At 38.4% G+C, this 19,434-nt stretch overlaps 1 protein-coding gene across 2 annotated transcripts in view; it reads left to right on the plus strand.

Annotated features, from left to right (window-relative positions):
- The first annotated feature begins 1,059 nt into the window (after positions 1–1,059).
- Positions 1,060–19,434, plus strand: part of TFPI (tissue factor pathway inhibitor) — a 47,540-nt gene continuing 29,165 nt past the window's right edge. The window contains exons 1-3 of one of the 2 annotated variants that reach the window (XM_080632037.1): positions 1,106–1,136; positions 8,961–9,056; positions 13,666–13,785. In XM_080632037.1, coding sequence (XP_080488163.1) covers positions 13,671–13,785 — 115 coding nt within the window. In that variant the 5' untranslated portion in view covers positions 1,106–1,136; positions 8,961–9,056; positions 13,666–13,670. Of the gene's footprint in view, positions 1,137–8,960; positions 9,057–13,665; positions 13,786–19,434 lie in introns of both variants that reach the window. The other variant, XM_080632038.1, reaches the window with a different exon arrangement.

A 19,434-nucleotide genomic window follows, 5' to 3' on the forward strand; every position in this document is an offset into this window, starting at 1 on the left:
TGTTTCTAGTCCATTTCAGGAGGGTTAATCCATTTGAATATTGACCCGGTTAACAGAGGGCAGAGTCAGCTGACTACTGCCTGCCCTGAAAATTATTACACACATTCTTACAGTCAGGAATAGCAGACAGGAGATTTAAGAAGCTGCCAGGAGCACTTCTGTTTGTTTCAGAGATTGTTAACCTGTTAACTGACTGTGAGAAGCTTCCAGTCTATTTCAGGATAGTGACGGACAGATGATTATAGATCTCTAATGAAAGTAATTTAACTCACCTTTTTGTCTTTGATCAGAAATAACTGCAATTAAGTTAGAGCTACTAATTGTGTAATTTACTGTTCTTCAGCTGTTACTTCCATCTCTGTTGCTGTTTAATTCACTGTCTGGGAAATTCTCATCCCTAGTTTCCAGGACTAAGACTCTGGTCATGTGTCTCTACATTCACAAGTTACATGGTCTCTCAGTCTTACTGCTGGAGTCTCTTCCCTGTCTTCAGCCATGGTACATTAATGATGATTAACTTTAGTTTTAGCACATACTAGCATGATTCATGAATAGATGGTATATTCTAGCTGAAGGCAGAATAGCTTTTGTAGTTCAGCTCCAGATACTGTGATGAATGCAGCCCAGATCTAGACTGAGTAGCATGGCTTTATTTAAAAACAGAAAAAACCCAAACCCAAAAGTAAGCCATAACCAATTTTTCTTAAATAGGCAATGAGTATGGCATCTTCATGAACCATATCAAAGCCTGAAAGGTATAATGAATAACATATCTTATGCTTTTAAAGGATAAGACTGTTTCTCATTCTTTCAAAGTGCTTTTCATTTTAACTACTGCTGTTTAGAAAACAGCTGCTCTAAACCACAACGCAGATCAGAAAACTTTAACCAGGAAGCGTCCTTGCCGCTGCTGCAGATCCCTGAGTTCTACCCAGAGGGAACCCGTGTGCTACACAAAAAGCAAGAACAACAACTAGCTGATTAATCCTCCAGCAAGAGCCTGCTCTAGGAAGATCAGATTGCAATCCTTCCTTTGTAGCTTTACACCACACCCCTTCAACGTGAATTAGCAGGGGAGGATCCTATTCAGCACCGATTCAGGAATTCTTTCTTCAAGAGCTGTTGCTAGGCGTTTGGTGAGTACTTTGTACAAACTTTGTTTTATGTGAGAGAGTTTTTTCCTTTAGCTGGCACAGTGGTGTACCTATTGGTATGTTTTCTTTAGAATGTGGCAGATGGAGGAGTTAGATGTTTAGATTCAAAGTCCATCAATGAATGCTGCAAAAAGGGAGACTTTTTTTCTCAGTAAATTTGAAACTGTAGAACAATTAATATACTTTTGTGATTACTAATAAAACTAACCTTTTGTTGTCAGAATGTCAGACTAAGGTATTTTGAGCTTCAAGACAATTCTTTGAAAGTAAGTCATCCTAAAGATAAATATGTTAAATTTGATCAATGGCTGGAGTTTGGAAAAAAGCTTTTGTTTTTTTTAAAAAACAATTTCTCTTCTACAGTAGGTCAAATGGAGGCTTGATTCAGGCAGAGTGGTCTGCCATGCTATTTTAAATCCTTCTAAGGCATTTGATAAGTAACATTTGAAGCAGTTAATATTTTGAGAAGTACAAGAACATTTTAGGAGAATAAAATTAAGCTGATTTTACTATACGCCGATTTCACTCGCAATGTATATTGAAACCCTCAAGAAACTATGAACAATGAGGAGGGTAGTGAATGAGGCTTACAGTGGTGCCACTTTAACAAACAAACACCCCACCATCCTCCCGCAAAACCCCAGAATATTATTGGTGATTTGTTTTCATATTTTACTTGGAAGAATTGACATAAACATCCTTTTTAGTAGCTGTGTAATTAAAAACAGTGATACTAGCTTGTATTAAAAAAAAAAAAGTTTGCTAAAATTTAAATAACTGTTTGTAGAATGTCTAAATGCAATTTAAATGAGGAAAAGACATGTAATGATGGGAAGAGTGGAGTAGGAAGAACATTAATAATTTAGATGGAGAACAGTATATGAAAGGAGTATGTGACTCAGTACCCTAGAAATTAGTCATCAAAGTACTTCATGGAAAACATGTAAAGATATAAACCTTACTTCCTGAATGTCTTATGGCCAGATGCAAAGACAGGAAGTCCAGCTGTCAGTATAGATATGAACAGCAAAGGCAGGCTGTAGGAATTGCTAGGCACATACTTAGGGAAAAATTGTAAACCTTTTCTGCTCTTTTGCTCATTATTTAAGTCTACTAGGAGAGAACTTGCGATTGTTAAGGCAGCAAGTATCTAGATCCACAGTAAATGTATGCGTTTAAGCTGAGTTTGAGAATTTTAAACATGTTGAGTTAGTGTGAAATGCACAGAGAGCAATGTGAGGAGGTAAAAATTATTAAAACACATTCTGCTCTGGCCTTTTCTCCTGTCAAGTATGTCCTATGTGAAAGGATTCATTAAAAAGTAGTCATGTGGGCAACTGCTGCGATAAATCCATTTCTTTGAAATTTCCCTAACTTTTATGCTGGCACACAACACTCTAAGTGTGTTTTAAATTGACTTTCAGTAATCTTTATGTTTATCCTTACATTGTGCATTGCATAGTTGCATAGTTTGTAATCTGGAGATTTAATGTATTTTAGCTGTCCAGAGTAGTTTTATGACCTTTAAAATGCATTTAGGCTTTTTGTGCTGTGCCCACATTTACTAATATTGCTAATGAAAACTCAGTTGTTACTCATGCAGATAATATTCTAAATGGAGAATAATTGTAAGTAAAAGTTTTACGACCTTCTTGACTCAGGATATATAGAACAACTAATGGCATTGAATTTATCCATAACCTCATCAGAGAGTTAACTTTGAAAGTTTAATGTTAAAACCTTATAAATTGTTGGTATCTAATTTAGGGTTTACTGTCAGACCTACAGGGCAATGAGGGAGAGTGTACAAAAAGGAGGCAGATATTCTGTCAGAAATACAATTTTAAGAGACTGGGGGGAAAAGTGCTCCTAGATAGAGTGTCTAGGAAATAAAACAAAGTTGTAAAAGAACAGACTTCCTAACAGGCTTTCAGAGAACATGTCCAGAGCCTTTAGTGAGTTTAAAATCTCACCTCTGTCTACACCAGACCCACAGTTACAGAAAGAGAGTTCCTGGATTCCAGATCTAGCTTCAAGGACTGTTTACATGTTTCACCAAAAACCCGGCTAAGTGTATAAACAGGAGCGAATACTAGCACTCAGGTTGTTCTCAAGTAGAGGGGCGCTGATATCCTTTACGCTATTCCTCTGACTGTGGATTTTGAGTTACTTTTAGGGGAGAGAACACAGGTTGCTTCCACAGATAAATCAGTGGGATTAGGATAATTTCTGGACACGTGGATATTAAATCTCTTAGAAAAAAGACATCAACACCATCTCCACATTCTGGGAATCTGCTTTAACATCTGCATTTACTTTAAAAAGGTGATTCTGGCAATAACTCTCTTCTGCATTTTGAAATAAACTCAAAGCTGCTTGAAGTGCTTTGTAACCATTATGATCTTGTGCATTCAGTACACTGTGGGAATGCCTCCCAGAGTCAGAGTGTGTGTATAGGAACAAGAAAATACACATCACAACCCAAAAATACAACATCAGTAGATCTTAGGAGCCTCAAGAATTATATGACTCTCATATCTCACAATTTTGGAGCTGTTTAAAATATGTCTAACTCCAGTACTTACTCATGCTCTTTGGCCTACATTCTGAACAGTCATATTTTCTTTCTAACAACTAGAAGAAGCTGATGGGGTCTTCACATTGAGAGCTGGGAGGACTGTCTTAAAAAACAGGGACAAATTACCTACTTGTGTGTGTTTTCTTATGAAACTGTTTTTTACAATAGGGACAGAGTGCCCCTGAGGACAGAAGGAAACAGAGCCATATGGGAAATCGTATGGTTCCTTTCCTCTCATAGTTATTTCACAGCAAAATAGGCTTATTTTTAGTCCTTTTAATTTTCTCTCACAACTCCTTTTTTCAGTTTCCTTAATTATTTCCTGTTGCTGTAAATACAGCTGTTCATTTTCCTCCTTTAGTATTGTTGCTATCTTCCATGATGTGTGCCATTCATCACTAAGTATACCTCTGAAGTTAACTGGTTAATTTGATTTACTGATTACTGACAAAATAAAGCTAAGCATCTGAACATGTTAATTCAGGATATGATCTGGGCACAAGAAGGTTCAGCTTTCTTCCAGAAACTAGAGCATTCCTTAAGAACTGATTTTAAAACAATCACATTGAAAATAACAATTGCAGCAAGTAAATTAGAAATACAAGTATTCTGTGAAGAAAATATTAAAGAGGTACAGTTTTTATGCTTCACAGAAATGTCTGCAGAAGTGCATTATGAAATGCAGAAGCTTTTACTGTAAACATTTTCCAGTTTGGCTGAAAAGCAATCTTTTTTCCTGTATTTGTACAGTCTCTAACATAATGAGGCTCTGGACAATGTTTTATGCTTTCATCAGTCAGAGAAAAGGTAGCGTAGAAAGATGAGGCTGAAGTTTTCTATGCTCTAAGACTCATTTGATGAATGCTTTAGGTCCAGAGAATCATAGAACTATAGAACCAAAGAACAGTTTGTGTTGGAAAGGACCTTCAAAGGTCATCTAGGCCAATCCCCCTGAAATGAACAGGGACATCTCCACCTTTAAGCTGGCACTGCCACTAGAATAAGCAGTGGGAGATAAAGGGTATATGACCCTTTCTTTTCTATGCCAGCATTATTTTATGTTGGTTTTAAGTAATTGCAGGGCAATAATCTGATGCAGTCTGAATCTGGGGGCAGTCCACTGATTACTGGTAATTACAACATTTCTAACCTGTGTGATGGTCTAAAGCTCATCCATGCACTGCAGTAAAAATATTTGTGGTGTCTCCAGAGGATAGACAGGGTGCTCTGAACTTGTTTGTCAAAGCCTGGAAACTTATGTTTTGATATTTAGCATAGGTGCAAAACGTGAGCTATGTGATGATGAGTTTATAAAAGGTTAATAGGTATGGTCAAAATCAGTCGCAAGAGGCATCAGTGTGGCAGGTAGTTTTCTTCTCTGTCTGCCTGTTCTATTTTCAGTAACTGATAGCTCCACTTTATTGAAATTGAGTAGTCTGTACAAGGTGAAATTACACACAGCTGTCTTGATAACAGATATACAGCACTGAAATGACTCTGTCCATTAGAGAAGGTTGTGGTAAACTAATTGGCCTCTAAATACATGACTATTTATCAGTAAGCACAGCTGAGATTAAGAGCATACACTATACCTTTCCAGTCCAAACTGCTAGAAAAAAAAGGCTGGAGGTTTTATAATGCTAAATTTGGGACTTCGATGCTGTGTTCCTAAACCCGTAACTAATATTGCTGCTTGATTGGTTTTCTAGTGGCTTTTGTGCTCTGAGAGTAGCTGTTATTAGGATGCTGAAGGTGTCCCTGTTTGAAAATAGGTTTATATGGCCTATATTTTTGCTACAAACAGGTAGTTTCTGTCCAAGTAGTACAGTTTTGAATGTGATGGGTTTGGTGTTTTGTTTTTTAAGATTTATGAAATTATGTTAACTAGTTATTTGGTTTAGTCTACATTTAAAAATACGTTTGCAGAAGCAAACAACTGTATCCTTTCCCTGTTGAAAGCTATGTCACAATGAAAACAGGCTGTATACGTGGAGTAGAGATTTATCTCAACTGGGATATGGCATGCTAGACTAATGGATTTGCCACATTTAAATAAATAACTGGCTTCTTTCTTTATTCCCGTTTGAATCAGTCTTCTCTGAGGTAGAAACTGAAGTTTAAATCATGCTCTCAGTAGATCCTTTATGATAAGCTGATAATGTTGGATCATGTGGCATGTGTTTTATTTGGGGATTTTTTTCCTTATGGGTAGTAGAAGTAGCTACAAAACCATTAGTCATTCTTGTCGTGGTTTAAGCCCAGCTGGTATGAACCCAGGGCAGTTCTCCATGAAGGTATCAGTAGTAGGTATATGATTTGATGTAGGTAAATCCAGTATTCCAATAAAAAGTGCAGCAATTTTTAAGAATCACTCCTCATTTCAGAGTTTGTAATTCACATGGACTGTTGCATCAGGTGCTCTGCACTGCATGATCAAGTTGTTAGGAAAATTACTTGCAGGCTACTATTGCCAAGGTATTCTCTCACCATCTCTCTGCCTTCCAGAATATATCTATTTCCCAGTTATCGGGTGATGGATATCATGACTATGAGGCCCAGACTGAGCCAGGTAAGAAGGGGAACTCAGTGGAGGAGGAAATTAGGGTCTGGAGCTGTGTCACAAGAGAAGATGATTGAAGACAGGATGGCAAAGTACCCAGTGCCAGGTGTTAGCTGACTAGGAGAAAAGATTAAATAGGTCCAGGAGCTAAGTTGGGAAACAGAAAATGGTTTTAAAGCACCACTGAAGGGAGTTGACAAGGAAAGTAAAAAGGCAAGAGAGGTCTACAACGAGTTCTTGTGGTAGGCTTATTAATGTTGGTAGGGTTTTTTGTTTTGAGTTCAAAACATAACAAAGTTTTCACTTGTTAGTTGTGGTTTCAAAGCAGAATTTACAACCTTAATAAAAACAGAACCAAAATGGGAGTTTAAATCTGAAACTGACACCGGGTCATACAATATTTCAGCATAAAAGCTAACAAAGACTTTTGTTTTTCTAAATTTTCACTTCCCAATTTTCACTTCCCAGTTTTCACTTGGGAATTTAAGACATTGGAATAGTGCAGCAGCAAATCAACATTTATGCTAAATGATGATACGTAGGTTACCAACAAAAATTCTTTCATAACAAGGTGGAATTTTGAAGTTCTGATGAAGGAATCTGATGGAGTCTCTAGCCTCAGGACTGATACAGACTATTAGGGCTGCTTCTGCACAGGAGGGAGATAAGTTGAGGCGAGGAGAGAGATTTCAAAATCTTGTGCTTTCAATCAATCAATAATGTTTGTACGCTGTTGGTCCACAGTAGACTGCCTCCCTGTGACACTGCTAGGCTTTGCCCTGGCAGAAGTCAGTTTGAATGACAGACCATCACTGACACTGAGACTTCTAAAGGTGAGGCACGTAACATCATTCTTTGTTCAGTTTAGGTCAGAGCAGAGGTGATAGAATTGATGCTTACTTCATTCTTCATACTTCCACCAGAGTAAATGAGAAAACACAATTCTCTTCAAACAGCTGCAGAATAGCCCATATAATCAAATACTTGCTAAGGGAGCTCACTGACTGCCAGCTGGGAGACAATGCTGCAGGAATGCCTAATTAAATCACTGTTATAGTAGTTAGATATCAGAGCAAATATATTGCCTCTGAAGTATAGTGAATTGAAGAGGGTCTGATTTTGTATCAGAAGTGCTGTTATCTTGTTTAATTAGATCTTTTTATCTTTAATTTTAATCTGTGCTCAATTCAACGTTTGAATATACACATTCCTTCTCCTGCTGTTCATTCCTCTGTTTAGTTATATCCTTTGCCTGTCCCTCCTCCCCCTCTTTGTTTTTGTGAGTGCATTTCCATTTCCTGGGCTGTCAGTGTGAATTAGTCACTTTTATGGTCAATACAATGTTACTTTATGCTGTTTTCTATAGTTGTCTGGTTTTGGCTACTACCGGAAACGCTCACTTTTCTTCTGCCTTTTCCAGTTAGCTAGTTACAAATAAAAACCATGTTGGAGAAATGTTTGCTTCTAAACATTCTGGTAACTTTAGAAATTGGCGTTAAAGAGAATGCTAAGTAAAATATATATCTACGTATATTAAAAAATGTATATATACATGTATAAAAGATCTGGCTCCAGAGGTTACAGACTGCAAGGAGAACACACTGAGTTTGATACGCATCTGTCTTTAGCAAGAAAAACAAAACAAAACAAACCACTATTTTGAGAGCTTTCTTGTATTTCTATGTTTAAGTGGCAGGATAAAAAAGGCCCATTTATAAAGCCAGGTAATAAGGTTCTGTTCCTGGGAGCTTCCATGCTTCCTTGTGCTCTGCCTTATGTACCTATATCACAGCTTGAGGGAAGTTAATGGCATTCACAAATTAAAGCATTTAATTAAACTTGTAAATGGTGCAATTATTACCCATAGACCTTTGATTTCCTTTGTCAGGTAACTTAGATGTTGTCTGTTATAGATATAAAAATGTCGTATTCAAAAGGTAGATAGTTTGGGAGCAGTAGAGTGCCAGTTCCTAAGGAAATGTCTTAGGAATTTATTAAATTTGCATTAATGACATTTGATCTAGGGAAAAGACAATATTAATGCTGAACTGATTTCTGGCTGTCCTAAATTAGAACCCTTCTGGAGTAAGAGACTACATTTAATTCCAGAGATTTTCAGAATTTGACCTAAATAATCAGACCATTTAACATGAATTATTTAAACTCAAAACATTTCCTGTCTTTCCCATGACAGGCAGTCTTTCACACACGTGTGCATTTTATATTTTACTGAGCCAGATGTAATAGATGAAGTATTTTGAATTGTGCTTTCCATATAAATAAAATAACCAGAAAGTATTAAAAAAGAAAATAAAATCAGTATCTTGACAGGCTTGCAGCCTTAATGTGCTATTACTGGGGAGCTGAACATTAAATCAGGAGACTTGTACTTTCTGGAGGGTTTTTTTAATTGAAAACGTAGGTCCAAGTTCACTTTGATCTTGGATTTCACTCTTCCCTGAGGAAATGCAAGACATAATTAAATTACAGATGGATTTAAGCATTTCAGTGCTAAAACCTTCACCCCCTTTATTCCACCTCCACTGATACTTGACAAAATGTTCTGGGAACATGTGACCTTGGGAAAAGATGGAGGAGATTGTGTTTGGACAATGAACTTTGCAGTAAGGCAGATATACAGTTATAAAGCCTAAATTTTTCCTCTTAGGAAATTTCCAAAGCATCAAGAATGTGTACATTTGACAATGTACTCTTTAAGGGAAGCGGTAGGAATTGAGTGGAAGAATAGAAATACCGTACTCTGGTAAGATTTTTGTTCTCTGCACAAGTGCACTTATTTATCCTCCTAATCATACAGTGACGATTAGGTATGATAGTTCACAATATATAAAATTCTGTTTTCAAATGAAAAAGAGAGACTTATTAAAGATTTCAATTTCTGGCTGATTATTTCCTTTACTTTTCTTCTACTTGGAAGCAAGCTTTAGGGAACATTGGATGACTGAATAAAAATGGATTACTAAATTTTGCAGTCTAAATCTATACTTTGCAGATTCCTGGAAAGAACAAAGGCCTTGAGTGATCCAAAAGCAAATTCAAACTGAATTTTGCTGAACTAGGGAGAGTTTTGCTGTCACGTTTGGAATAATTCAAACATAGAAAATGAGTGGCAAACTTGGAATTAATCCATGGACAACTGAGGTTGCAGATAATTTGCAAGTTCCTTTATGAAGGGTCACAACTATGCCAATGATTACAAATTAAACTTCTAAAGAAAACCATGTGCTTAGAAAATTACCTTTTCCCATATAATTTCAAAAACTAAAATTGAAAGTGTGTTTTTGGGTTTTTTGTGTTTTGCGCTTAGAGCAACCAGGCAAAATTATAATCCATTCTACCTTTCTATTCAGAATAGAATAATGAGATTAGAATAATTTTTATTCTAGAATAGAATTCATGTTCAAGAAATAGAATAGAATAAAAATGGAAAAAGATAATCTAATTCTTTAATTCTATTCTATAATTCTAACTATTCTATGATTCTAAAATGTGAAAGTTATCGCTATCTATCAAGTCTGAAAATCTGATGATATTTCTACTTTTATTCAGCCTAGATCATGTCAAACTATCGTAACCTTTATTTACATTATAATGTTAAATACTTACTCTTGTGCAGTTGTTTGAAAGTTTTTACTTAATATTTCTGCCCATACAGTTTTTCTTAGTTGTGGATTTATTTTGATTATAGTTAGTGTCAAACATACATCATGACTCGGATGTCTCTCAATTCATACAGGCAGTCTTAGACAACTTCATGTTGCCTTGTGCAGAGCTATTTTCTTCCTTTTTTAAAGCATGATTAGACGCTTTATCAGGCTTGAATAAAAAGATTGCTGTAACTATTTCTCTAACTTTTGGGTAAAAAAATAAAATTCTTCCAAGGCCATGCACCACAAAGCTCTTCATGGAAGAAAATCTTTCTGGTATTAGGCCAAATGCATCATAAGAGGTAGTCTGTTTCTGGAAACCATAGAATAGGCTATAGAATCATAGAATCATAGGATAGTTAGGGTTGGGAAGGACCTGAAGATCATCCAGTTCCAAACCTCCTGCCATGGGCAGGGGCAGCTCGCACTAAACCATGTCACCCAAGGCTCTCTCCAGCCTGGCCTTGAACACCACCAGGGATGGAGCATTCACAACAAGTGTATCAAGGTCCCTTGTGATGGCATTCCTTTCCTCCAGCATGTCAACTGAACTGCACAGCTTGGTGACATCAGCAGACTTGCTGAGGATGCACTGAATCCCACTGTTCGTCGCCGAGCAATTGTTGAATAAGACCGATCCCAACACTGATCTCTGAGGGATGCCACTCGTTACTGTTTTCCGACTGGACATTGAGCCATTGACCACAACTCTTTGCATGCAGGCATTCAGCCAGTTTTATGAAAGCTAAGAAGAAACAGGGTTACTTCTATTCACTTTGTATGTAGTCAATGGAATTCCATTTAAAGATGCTTTCGTGGTTTATTTTGGGTTTGTGTTACAGTCTTACATGGTATTATTTTGATATGTTAAAAAAATGTTTTATTATTATGTATGTGGATTGTTTCTAGTGTCTGAAGTCTAAGACACTATTTTTGCCATGTAGTGTATAAAGATATGCTTTGGTGGATATTTTGGCATTAAACTTCATTCACTTTTACAGAACCTGATCAAATTCAGGGCAAAGTTCCTGAAGCTGGCCATTGCCCTTGGTCTGTAATAGCCACTTTGCTTTCAATTTAAGTTATAGTATGTACTGTACACAGAAAAAGATGGAGAGCGAATATGTGTTCTTTGACTGGAAAACACAGAAGTACGCAGTGGATAGCAATTTTGTATATATATATACACACACATATATATATTATGACATATATATTTTATATATATATATAAAAAAAAATAAAATTTCAGAAATGCTCTTCCTTTCCTTTATGTTGTAATATTTAGAAAAGTCAGGGGTGAAATAACACTGGGACAACAGCTATGAGGAGGATGGCATTAGAAAATGGAAATATTATCACATGTAAACAAGATACAGGGTGAAAAAAAGGTAAGGCAAATGAGAGCAGATGGAGTACACAAGTAAATGTAGACAGTAGTATTAATGAATATACTTAAGTCTGGCATGTTAGAGTGAAAGGACAAATCCATAGCACAATGCCGTGGTTTTTCCCCATTATAGCAATGCTGCAGGGATATCCTGCAGTCAGCTAAGTAGCCCACAGTTAATTCCTCCAGTAGAGATTGGGGGTAGATTATTTATGGATTATTCACTCTGAATGGAGCAAATGGATCACTAGAAATCTGTCGCTGGGGAAAGGGGAAAAATAATACCTTATTGGATTAAGTTATATTAAAACTTATATGTAAAATAATATAGGAATGAAAACTGGTGTTCTAGTTAGAAACATGAATAAAGACACTGCTTGTGTTTCTTTGAAAAATACCTGGAAATGAGCAATTGTAGCTCTTGCACATTTTCTCAGCATAACATCATTTCAGAATTCATAACAAGGTCATTTCTATTGCAAGAACAGTTATTGCCTCTGTAGTAGAAAGCAACAATTTCTGAATTTGTTCATAGAAAAAAAATACAGACTTTGAGGAAAGTTTGTTTAAAAATCATGATTAATAGCACAAAATGAGATCTAAATTATTTTGACAAACTTTATGGGATAAAGGATTTTATTTGTAAATTAAGCTTAAACATTGAGCTTAGAAGGAATGAAAGATAAATGCATTCTTTTGTTTATTTTTGGCATGAAAGCATTATGATTAAAAAGTTAACACTGTAATATTTTCCAGTTCAAATAGAAATTTGTTAGATCCCAAAATTCTGTTCTATTACACACACACACACACACACACACACACACACACACACACAAAGAAACGACATACTGAAGCCTTCTAAAGTGGAAAAAATTATCCAAATAATTAGTGCTATATATGGTCTGGTCTGCAATGTAAACAAGACTTACTTTTTAAGAATGTTTAGTATTTCTACTTAGGAAAATGCTGAATATGCAGGAGGAAAAAATTGACACATTGTCAAGAGAGAAATGAAAATTCTGGCTCTAGTTTGGTGTTGAAGATATAACTGCACCTTCTAGCTCTGGCACAGTTCAGGGTGGCTGTGGCAAATTGGTTAATCTCTCTTTGCACGCATTTCACCTTCTGAGACATCATTGCTTACTAGTGTTTTCTTAGATACCATAGCTGTGATTTACTTCTGACTTCACAGGCAAAGATGTATCATTAAAAGAAAAGTTTAATCTGTTAAATTAATTAATCTGTTAATGTCACCTGCCCCTTCATCATCCTCTCTTTAGCCTTCCTGATATAGCTCTCTACCCCAAGCATAATGACAGGTCATCTCATTTGCTTCTATAGCCCTTCCTGCCCTCACTGTTTTAGGTGATGCAGACAATCTATCTTCAAAGGTGTGCAAAGGAAAACACTAAAGACAAAACGGTGTCTGAAGGCTAGAAGCTTCCTAATCCTTAGATCTTTAATTTCTATTAAATCAATATTAATTGGCTTAGCCAAATTTTAGACTTCAGAGATCCTTCAGGAACTTTAAGTCAGTTGGAAAATACGTATTTCTAACACAGTTAAGCAAAAGTTTTTTAGAGGTGCTCACATATGTGCATACATTAACTCATCTTTGGCAACTTGAACACAATAGCTGCCATGGAATAAAAGCGGTTTCTTTGTGTGAATGACTATGGTTATAGTGTTCCTATGAGGAAAAAAAATGACTCTGTAAGGTATTCAATATTAGAGAGATCTACAAGGTACAAAATACTTGTTATTGTACTGAAGCCCATGTTGCAGAAAGTTCACCAACTCCTGTGAAATGCAGCTTACACGGAAGTCTGGGAACTTGGTAGCTATCAATTGATGAAATACTTGTTAAAAATAGAATCTTGTGTTTGTGGCAATGAATCTAGGTCTGCAGACAGAGTAAAACTTATTTGGAAGGATTGTACATGCCAGTCAACCATACATCATGTGAAACTGGTCAGGACATTAAAAGTATTAAGTGTTACATTTTATATCATTATGTATTCTGGGAGGTGATTTCAATTGTGGCTTGAAATAAAAGTAATAGCAATGCCTTTAGTACTGGCAATAGGATAGGAGGCTTGCAATCAGCTGAGCACAGCTACCAATCTTGCCTTGTTTTTCATGATGTTTACAATATACTTATAATAACATAGCTCACATGATTTCTAAAGTTCAAAATTTGTATATCTACCCATAGCCATAGTGCATATGGCTATGCACTACCCTGCTAGTGACTTTTACAGAGCACTCAAGCAGTTGACTGAAGTGTGTGTTGTCATTTATGTGTTCTACAGGAAAGATGAAAGGAAGAAAGAAGGGCTGTTCCTTACCTTTAACCTTTGTCTTGCTGTTCGTCTGTATCACTCGCCATGCAACTACTGACTTAGACGACAGAGAAGATGACGATGTCCTGGGTAAGAGGTTACAAAAATGTCACGTTATCTCAAACAACAAAACCCGCTATGTTAAAATGCACTGTAGATGTAATTCTGTACTTGACAATATGTCTGGGAAATGTTTAAAATTGGAACTAAACTAACAATGCACTGATTTCTAAGAGGGAGATTCTCAGAATTTTGCATTATGCTCTAGAAAATTATCTTCTATACTGGCTTCTGTTTCCCATGCTTTTTGGAACTTCAGATCCTATCAAACATTGTGGTAGATATCAGAATTATTCTCTTACAGCTCTACTTTAGGACCCATGGAAAAGTTCAATGTTTAGGGAATGATTAAGATCATACAGTTAGTGGATTCAGGAGGTGATCCTGCCCCTCTACTCTGCTCTTGTGAGACCTCACTTGGAGCATTGTGTGCAGTTCTGGTGTCCTCAACATAAAAAGGACATGGAACTGTTGGAACAAGTCCAGAGGAGGCCACGAGGACAATCAGGGGACTGGAGCACTTCCCATATGAAGAAAGGCTGAGAAAGTTGGGGCTGTTCAGCCTGGAGAAGAGAAGGCTGCGTGGAGACCTCAGAGCAGCCTTCAAGTATCTGAAGGGTGCCTATAAGGATGCTGGGGATGGACTATTGATCAGGGACTGTAGTGATAGGACAAGGGGTAACGGGTTAAAACTAAAGCAGGGGAAGTTTAGATTGGATATAAGGAAGAAATTTTTTCCTGTGAGGGTGGTGAGGCACTGGAATGGGTTGCCCAGGGAGGTTGTGAATGTTCCATCCTTGGTGGTGTTCAAGGCCAGGTTGGATGAGGCCTTGGGTGCTCATGTTTAGTGTGAGGTGTCCCTGCCCATGGCAGGGGGGTTGGAACAAGATGATCTTAAGGTCCTTTCCAACCCAAACTATTCTATGATTCTGTGATTCTCTCCGCACACCACACAAATGGAGCAAAACCAGGATGAATAACATTGCAGATCGATGTTACTCTGTCCTATGTACAACTCTCTCGAGTCACAGTTAATTTGCAAAGCTTGGCCTAAAGGTGATGTTATTACTACTCTAGTCATTTTTCTGGGATTTGAAGAAGCTCTTTGTATAGCTCCAAGTGATTTGCTGTTGCTGGATAAATGAAAACTCACCAGTTAGAGATTTTTGTTAAGAATAATCAGAATTACCAGGTTGGAAGGGACCTTCAAGATCATCGAGTCCAACCCATGCCCTACACCTCGACTAAACCATGTCACCAAGTGCCACATCCAATCTCTTTTTAAACATATCCAGGGATGATGACTCCACCACCACCCTGGGCAGACCGTTCCAATATTTTATTATTCTTTCTGTGAAAAATTTCTTCCTAATATCCAACCTCTGCCTTCCTTGGCGCAGTTTGAGACTGTGTCCTCTCGTTCTGTCAGTTGCTGCCTGGTGAAAGAGACCAACCCCCACCTGTCTACAACCTCCTTTCAGGAGAGTGATAAGGTCACCTCTGAGTCTCCTTTTCTCCAGGCTAAACAACTCCAACTCTTTCAATCGCTCCTCGTAGGGCTTGCGGTCCAAGCCCCTCACCAGCCTCGTTGCCCTCCTTTGGACGCGCTCAATCATTTCCACGTCCTTCTTAAACTGAGGAGCCCAGAACTGGACACAGTACTCAAGGTGCGGCCTCACCAGTACTGAGTACAGGGGAAGAATAACCTCCGTGTTTCTGCTGGCCACACCATTCCTAATGCAGGCTAGGATGCCATTGGCCTTCTTGGCCACCAGGGCACACTGCCGGCTCATATTCAGCTGGCCATCCACCAATACCCCCAGATCCCTTTCTAGCTGGACACTATCCAGCCACACTGTCCCCAACTTGTAACATTGCAAAGGGTTTGTATGGCCAAAATGTAGGACTCGGCACTTAGACTTATTAAATTTCATCTTATTGGATTCTGCCCATCTATCCAACCTATCCAGGTCTCTCTGCGGAGCCCTCCTTCCTTCCAGAAGATCGACACAAGCTCCCAGCTTAGTGTCATCTGCAAACTTACTGATGAAGGACTCAATACCCTCATCCATGTCATCAATAAAAATATTGAACAACGCCGGTGCCAGCACAGACCCCTGAGGGACACCACTGGTGACTGGTTGCCAGCTGGATGCAACACCGTTCACCATCACCCTCTGGGCCCGGCCATCCAGCCAGTTACTGACCCAGCAAAGAGTGCTCCTGTCCAAGCCGTGAGCTGCTAGCTTTTCCAGGAGTATGTTATGGGGGACAGTATCAAAAGCCTTGCTTGAAATCCAAATAGACAACATCCACAGCCCTTCCCACGTCCACCAGGCGGGTAACCTGATCATAAAAGGAAATCAGGTTGGTCAAGCATGACCTGCCCTTCATAAACCCATGCTGGCTGGGTCTAATACCCTGGCCACTTCTTAAGTGCTGCTTAATAGCACTCAGTATGAACTTTTCCATTAACTTTCCCAGCACTGAGTGGAATTAATTAATTACAGACTAACTGGCCTGTAATTACCAGGATCCTCCCTCCTACCCTTTTTATAGATGGGCGTCACATTGGCCAGCTTCCAATCATCTGGAACCTCACCAGTGAGCCACGACTGTTGGTAAATGATGGAGAGTGGCTTTGCAAGCTCATCCACCATCTCCCTCATCACCCTGGGATGGATCCCATCTGGTCCCATTGATTTGTAAATGTTCAGGTGCCTCAACAATTCTCTAACTTCCTCTTCTTGAATAACAAGTAGTACTAGAGAGTAGTGTAGGGGAGAGGGACCTGGGTGTCCTAGTGGATGGCAGGATGACCATGAGCCAACACTGTGCCCTTGTGGCCAAGAAGGCCAATGGCATCCTGGGGTGTATTAGAAGGGGGGTGGTCAGTAGGTCGAGAGAGGTCCTCCTTCCCCTCTACTCTGCCCTGGTGAGACCGCATCTGGAATATTGTGTCCAGTTCTGGGCCCCTCAGTTCAAGGACAGGGACCTGCTGGAGAGAGTCCAGCGCAGGGCAACTAAGATGATGAAGGGAGTGGAGCATCTCCCTTATGAGGAAAAGCTGAGGGAGCTGGGTCTCTATAGTTTGGAGAAGAGGAGACTGAGGGGTGACCTTATTAGTGTATATAAATATATAAAGGGGGAGTGTCATGAGGATGGAGCCAGGCTCTTCTCAATGGCAAACAATGATAGGACAAGGGGTAATGGGTATAAACTGGAACACAAGAGGTTCCACTTAAACTTGAGAAGAAACTTCTTCTCAGTGAGGGTGACGGAACACTGGAACAGGCTGCCCAGGGAGGTTGTGGAGTCTCCTTCTCTGGAGACATTCAAAACCCGCCTGGACACATTCCTGTGTGACCTTATCTAGGTGTTCCTGCTCTGGCAGGGGGATTGGACTAGATGATCTTTTGAGGTCCCTTCCAATCTCTAACATACTGTGATACTGTGATACTGTGAACAAGAGGACCGTTCTGCTCCCTAACACCACCTACCAACCCCAAAGTACAGTTATCTTGAGGGCAAGGTGTCTTCCTACCGAAAACTGAGGCAAAAAAGGCATTAAACACTTCTGCTTTCTCCTCATCTTTAGTTACTAAGTTTTCTGCCTCATCCAATAAGTAGCAAAGATCAGTCTTACCCTTCCTTTTACCATTGATATATTTATAAAAACTTTCTTTATTATTCTTTACAGAAGTTGCCAATTTAAGTTCAAACTGAGCTTTGGCCTCCCTAATTTTCTTTCTACATGCCCCAGCAGCCTCCTTAAACACTCCCTGAGAAACCCTACCCTCCTTCCATAGATGATATACCTTCTTTTTATTTCTAAGTTCCTTCATAACCTCAGTACCCATCCAGGCTGGACGCTTGCCTCGTCGGCTCATCTTTCAGTACACAGGAACAGACTTTTCCTGTGCCCTCAAGATCTCTGTTTTGAGGCACACCCATCTTTCCTGAACTCCTTTGTTTTCAAGGGCAATTTCCCAAGGAACTCTCCGAAAGAGTCTCTTAAACAGGCCAAAATCTGCCCTCCGGAAGTCCAAGGTATAGGTCTTATTGATGTTCCTCCTGATTACCTTGAGTATTGAGAATTCTACAATTTCATGATCACTGTGCCCCAGGCAACCTCCAACCTCCACCTCACCCACCAGTCCATCTCTATTAGTGAACAACAGGTCTAACACAGACCCTCCCCTGGTAGTCTCGCTCACCAGCTGTGACAGAAAGTTATCCGCCACACACTCTAAAAACTTTCTGGACTGCCTTTTTTGAGCTGTATGAAATTCCCAACATATATCTGGTAGGGTGAAGTCGCCTACAAGAACAAGGGCTGAAGATCCAGAAACATTCTTCAGTTGCTTATGTCAGAAGTGTGCCTGTTAGAACTCGGAAGGTTCTCTGATTCTTACCATTTGTAAGATCATTGTTTTCTTTCACTTTGCTGAAATTAAGTAAGGTGGATCAAACTTCTCTACTGGATATCATTGTGAAAGATATATCAATATATTCCCAAGCAGTTTTGAGAAAACAAATAGACTTTTTGGGCCATACCAAAATGCTCTTTTTTCCTTTGAGAAAAAGATTCAAAACTGTGATCTCTTTCTTAAGCTGCAAAGAACTATGCAGTGAATACTGCTCCCATTTGACAGGTCTGATTTTGAAGCCTAACTGGGAATGCAGCTAAGGGGAGCATTTTTTTGTGTGTTGTCACTATACTTAATATTTCCATGTCTTTTTCAATTTCCATCTAGGTTTTTTCTCATTATCAGACTTTTGCAGCAGTGTTCCTTGAAACAAAAATATTAATTATGCACAATCAAGGCTATACTACAAATGAAGGTAGTGCTCTAGAACTGTGTCACAATTAGTCTCTGTTCTGCATTAAGCATATGCTTAGCATGTTGCACAGTCAAGATTGTTTCATACAGAACAAATCTATTTCTCTTTAACCCTGAACTACATACATTCCCTTCTTGTTTGAGGGCAAAATCACAATTAACTTTGTCCTGCAACTCAGTTTTATAAAAATCCTTATCTTAAGTTTGCAGTTCACAAAGACCAAATTGTCTTGCTTGTTAAAATAACACACTTTGTCACCAGAACAAGAAATCTGCTGGATTAATTTTATTTCTTCTTTTTGCTTTCTTTATGAAAGACAATAAGATAATAATCTCAAAGAAATTAAATAGTTTGGGGGGGCATTATTTTATCACTGGTTATTTTACAAACAGTTACCAAGATAACTCAAGATGCCAGTAATTGATGTAGTATGAGGAACAGTTCTGAACTTTTGGGTTTGTATTCAAAAGTAAAAAACAAACAAATGTGATGCTTAGAAATTAAACTAGGACCCTGTTTTTGCAACTGCTGAAGACTCTGTGGTAGTGTTTTAAAAAAAACATTTTGCAGTACTCTCTTTCTATGAAATGATTAGGTTGTTGCTAATTAAAATTCTATTTGTGGTTTCTTAAGAGTGAAATTCTGGTCTCAGTGAATGTAACTGTAGCAATTTTGTATGCTGCAGTTTCACTGATAGCATTTATTTTCTGAGTTAGACGGTTATGAGACATTAACATATTTTACCCTATAATTCGATAAATTCCAGGTATTAAAGGATAAAGTAAGTAGTATGCGTCCATTATTATAGTAATGTCATACTTTTGGATCACATTG

Source organism: Psittacula echo (genome assembly GCF_963264785.1).
Source record: "Psittacula echo genome assembly, chromosome: 20".
Classification (NCBI taxonomy): Eukaryota; Metazoa; Chordata; class Aves; order Psittaciformes; family Psittacidae; genus Psittacula; species Psittacula echo.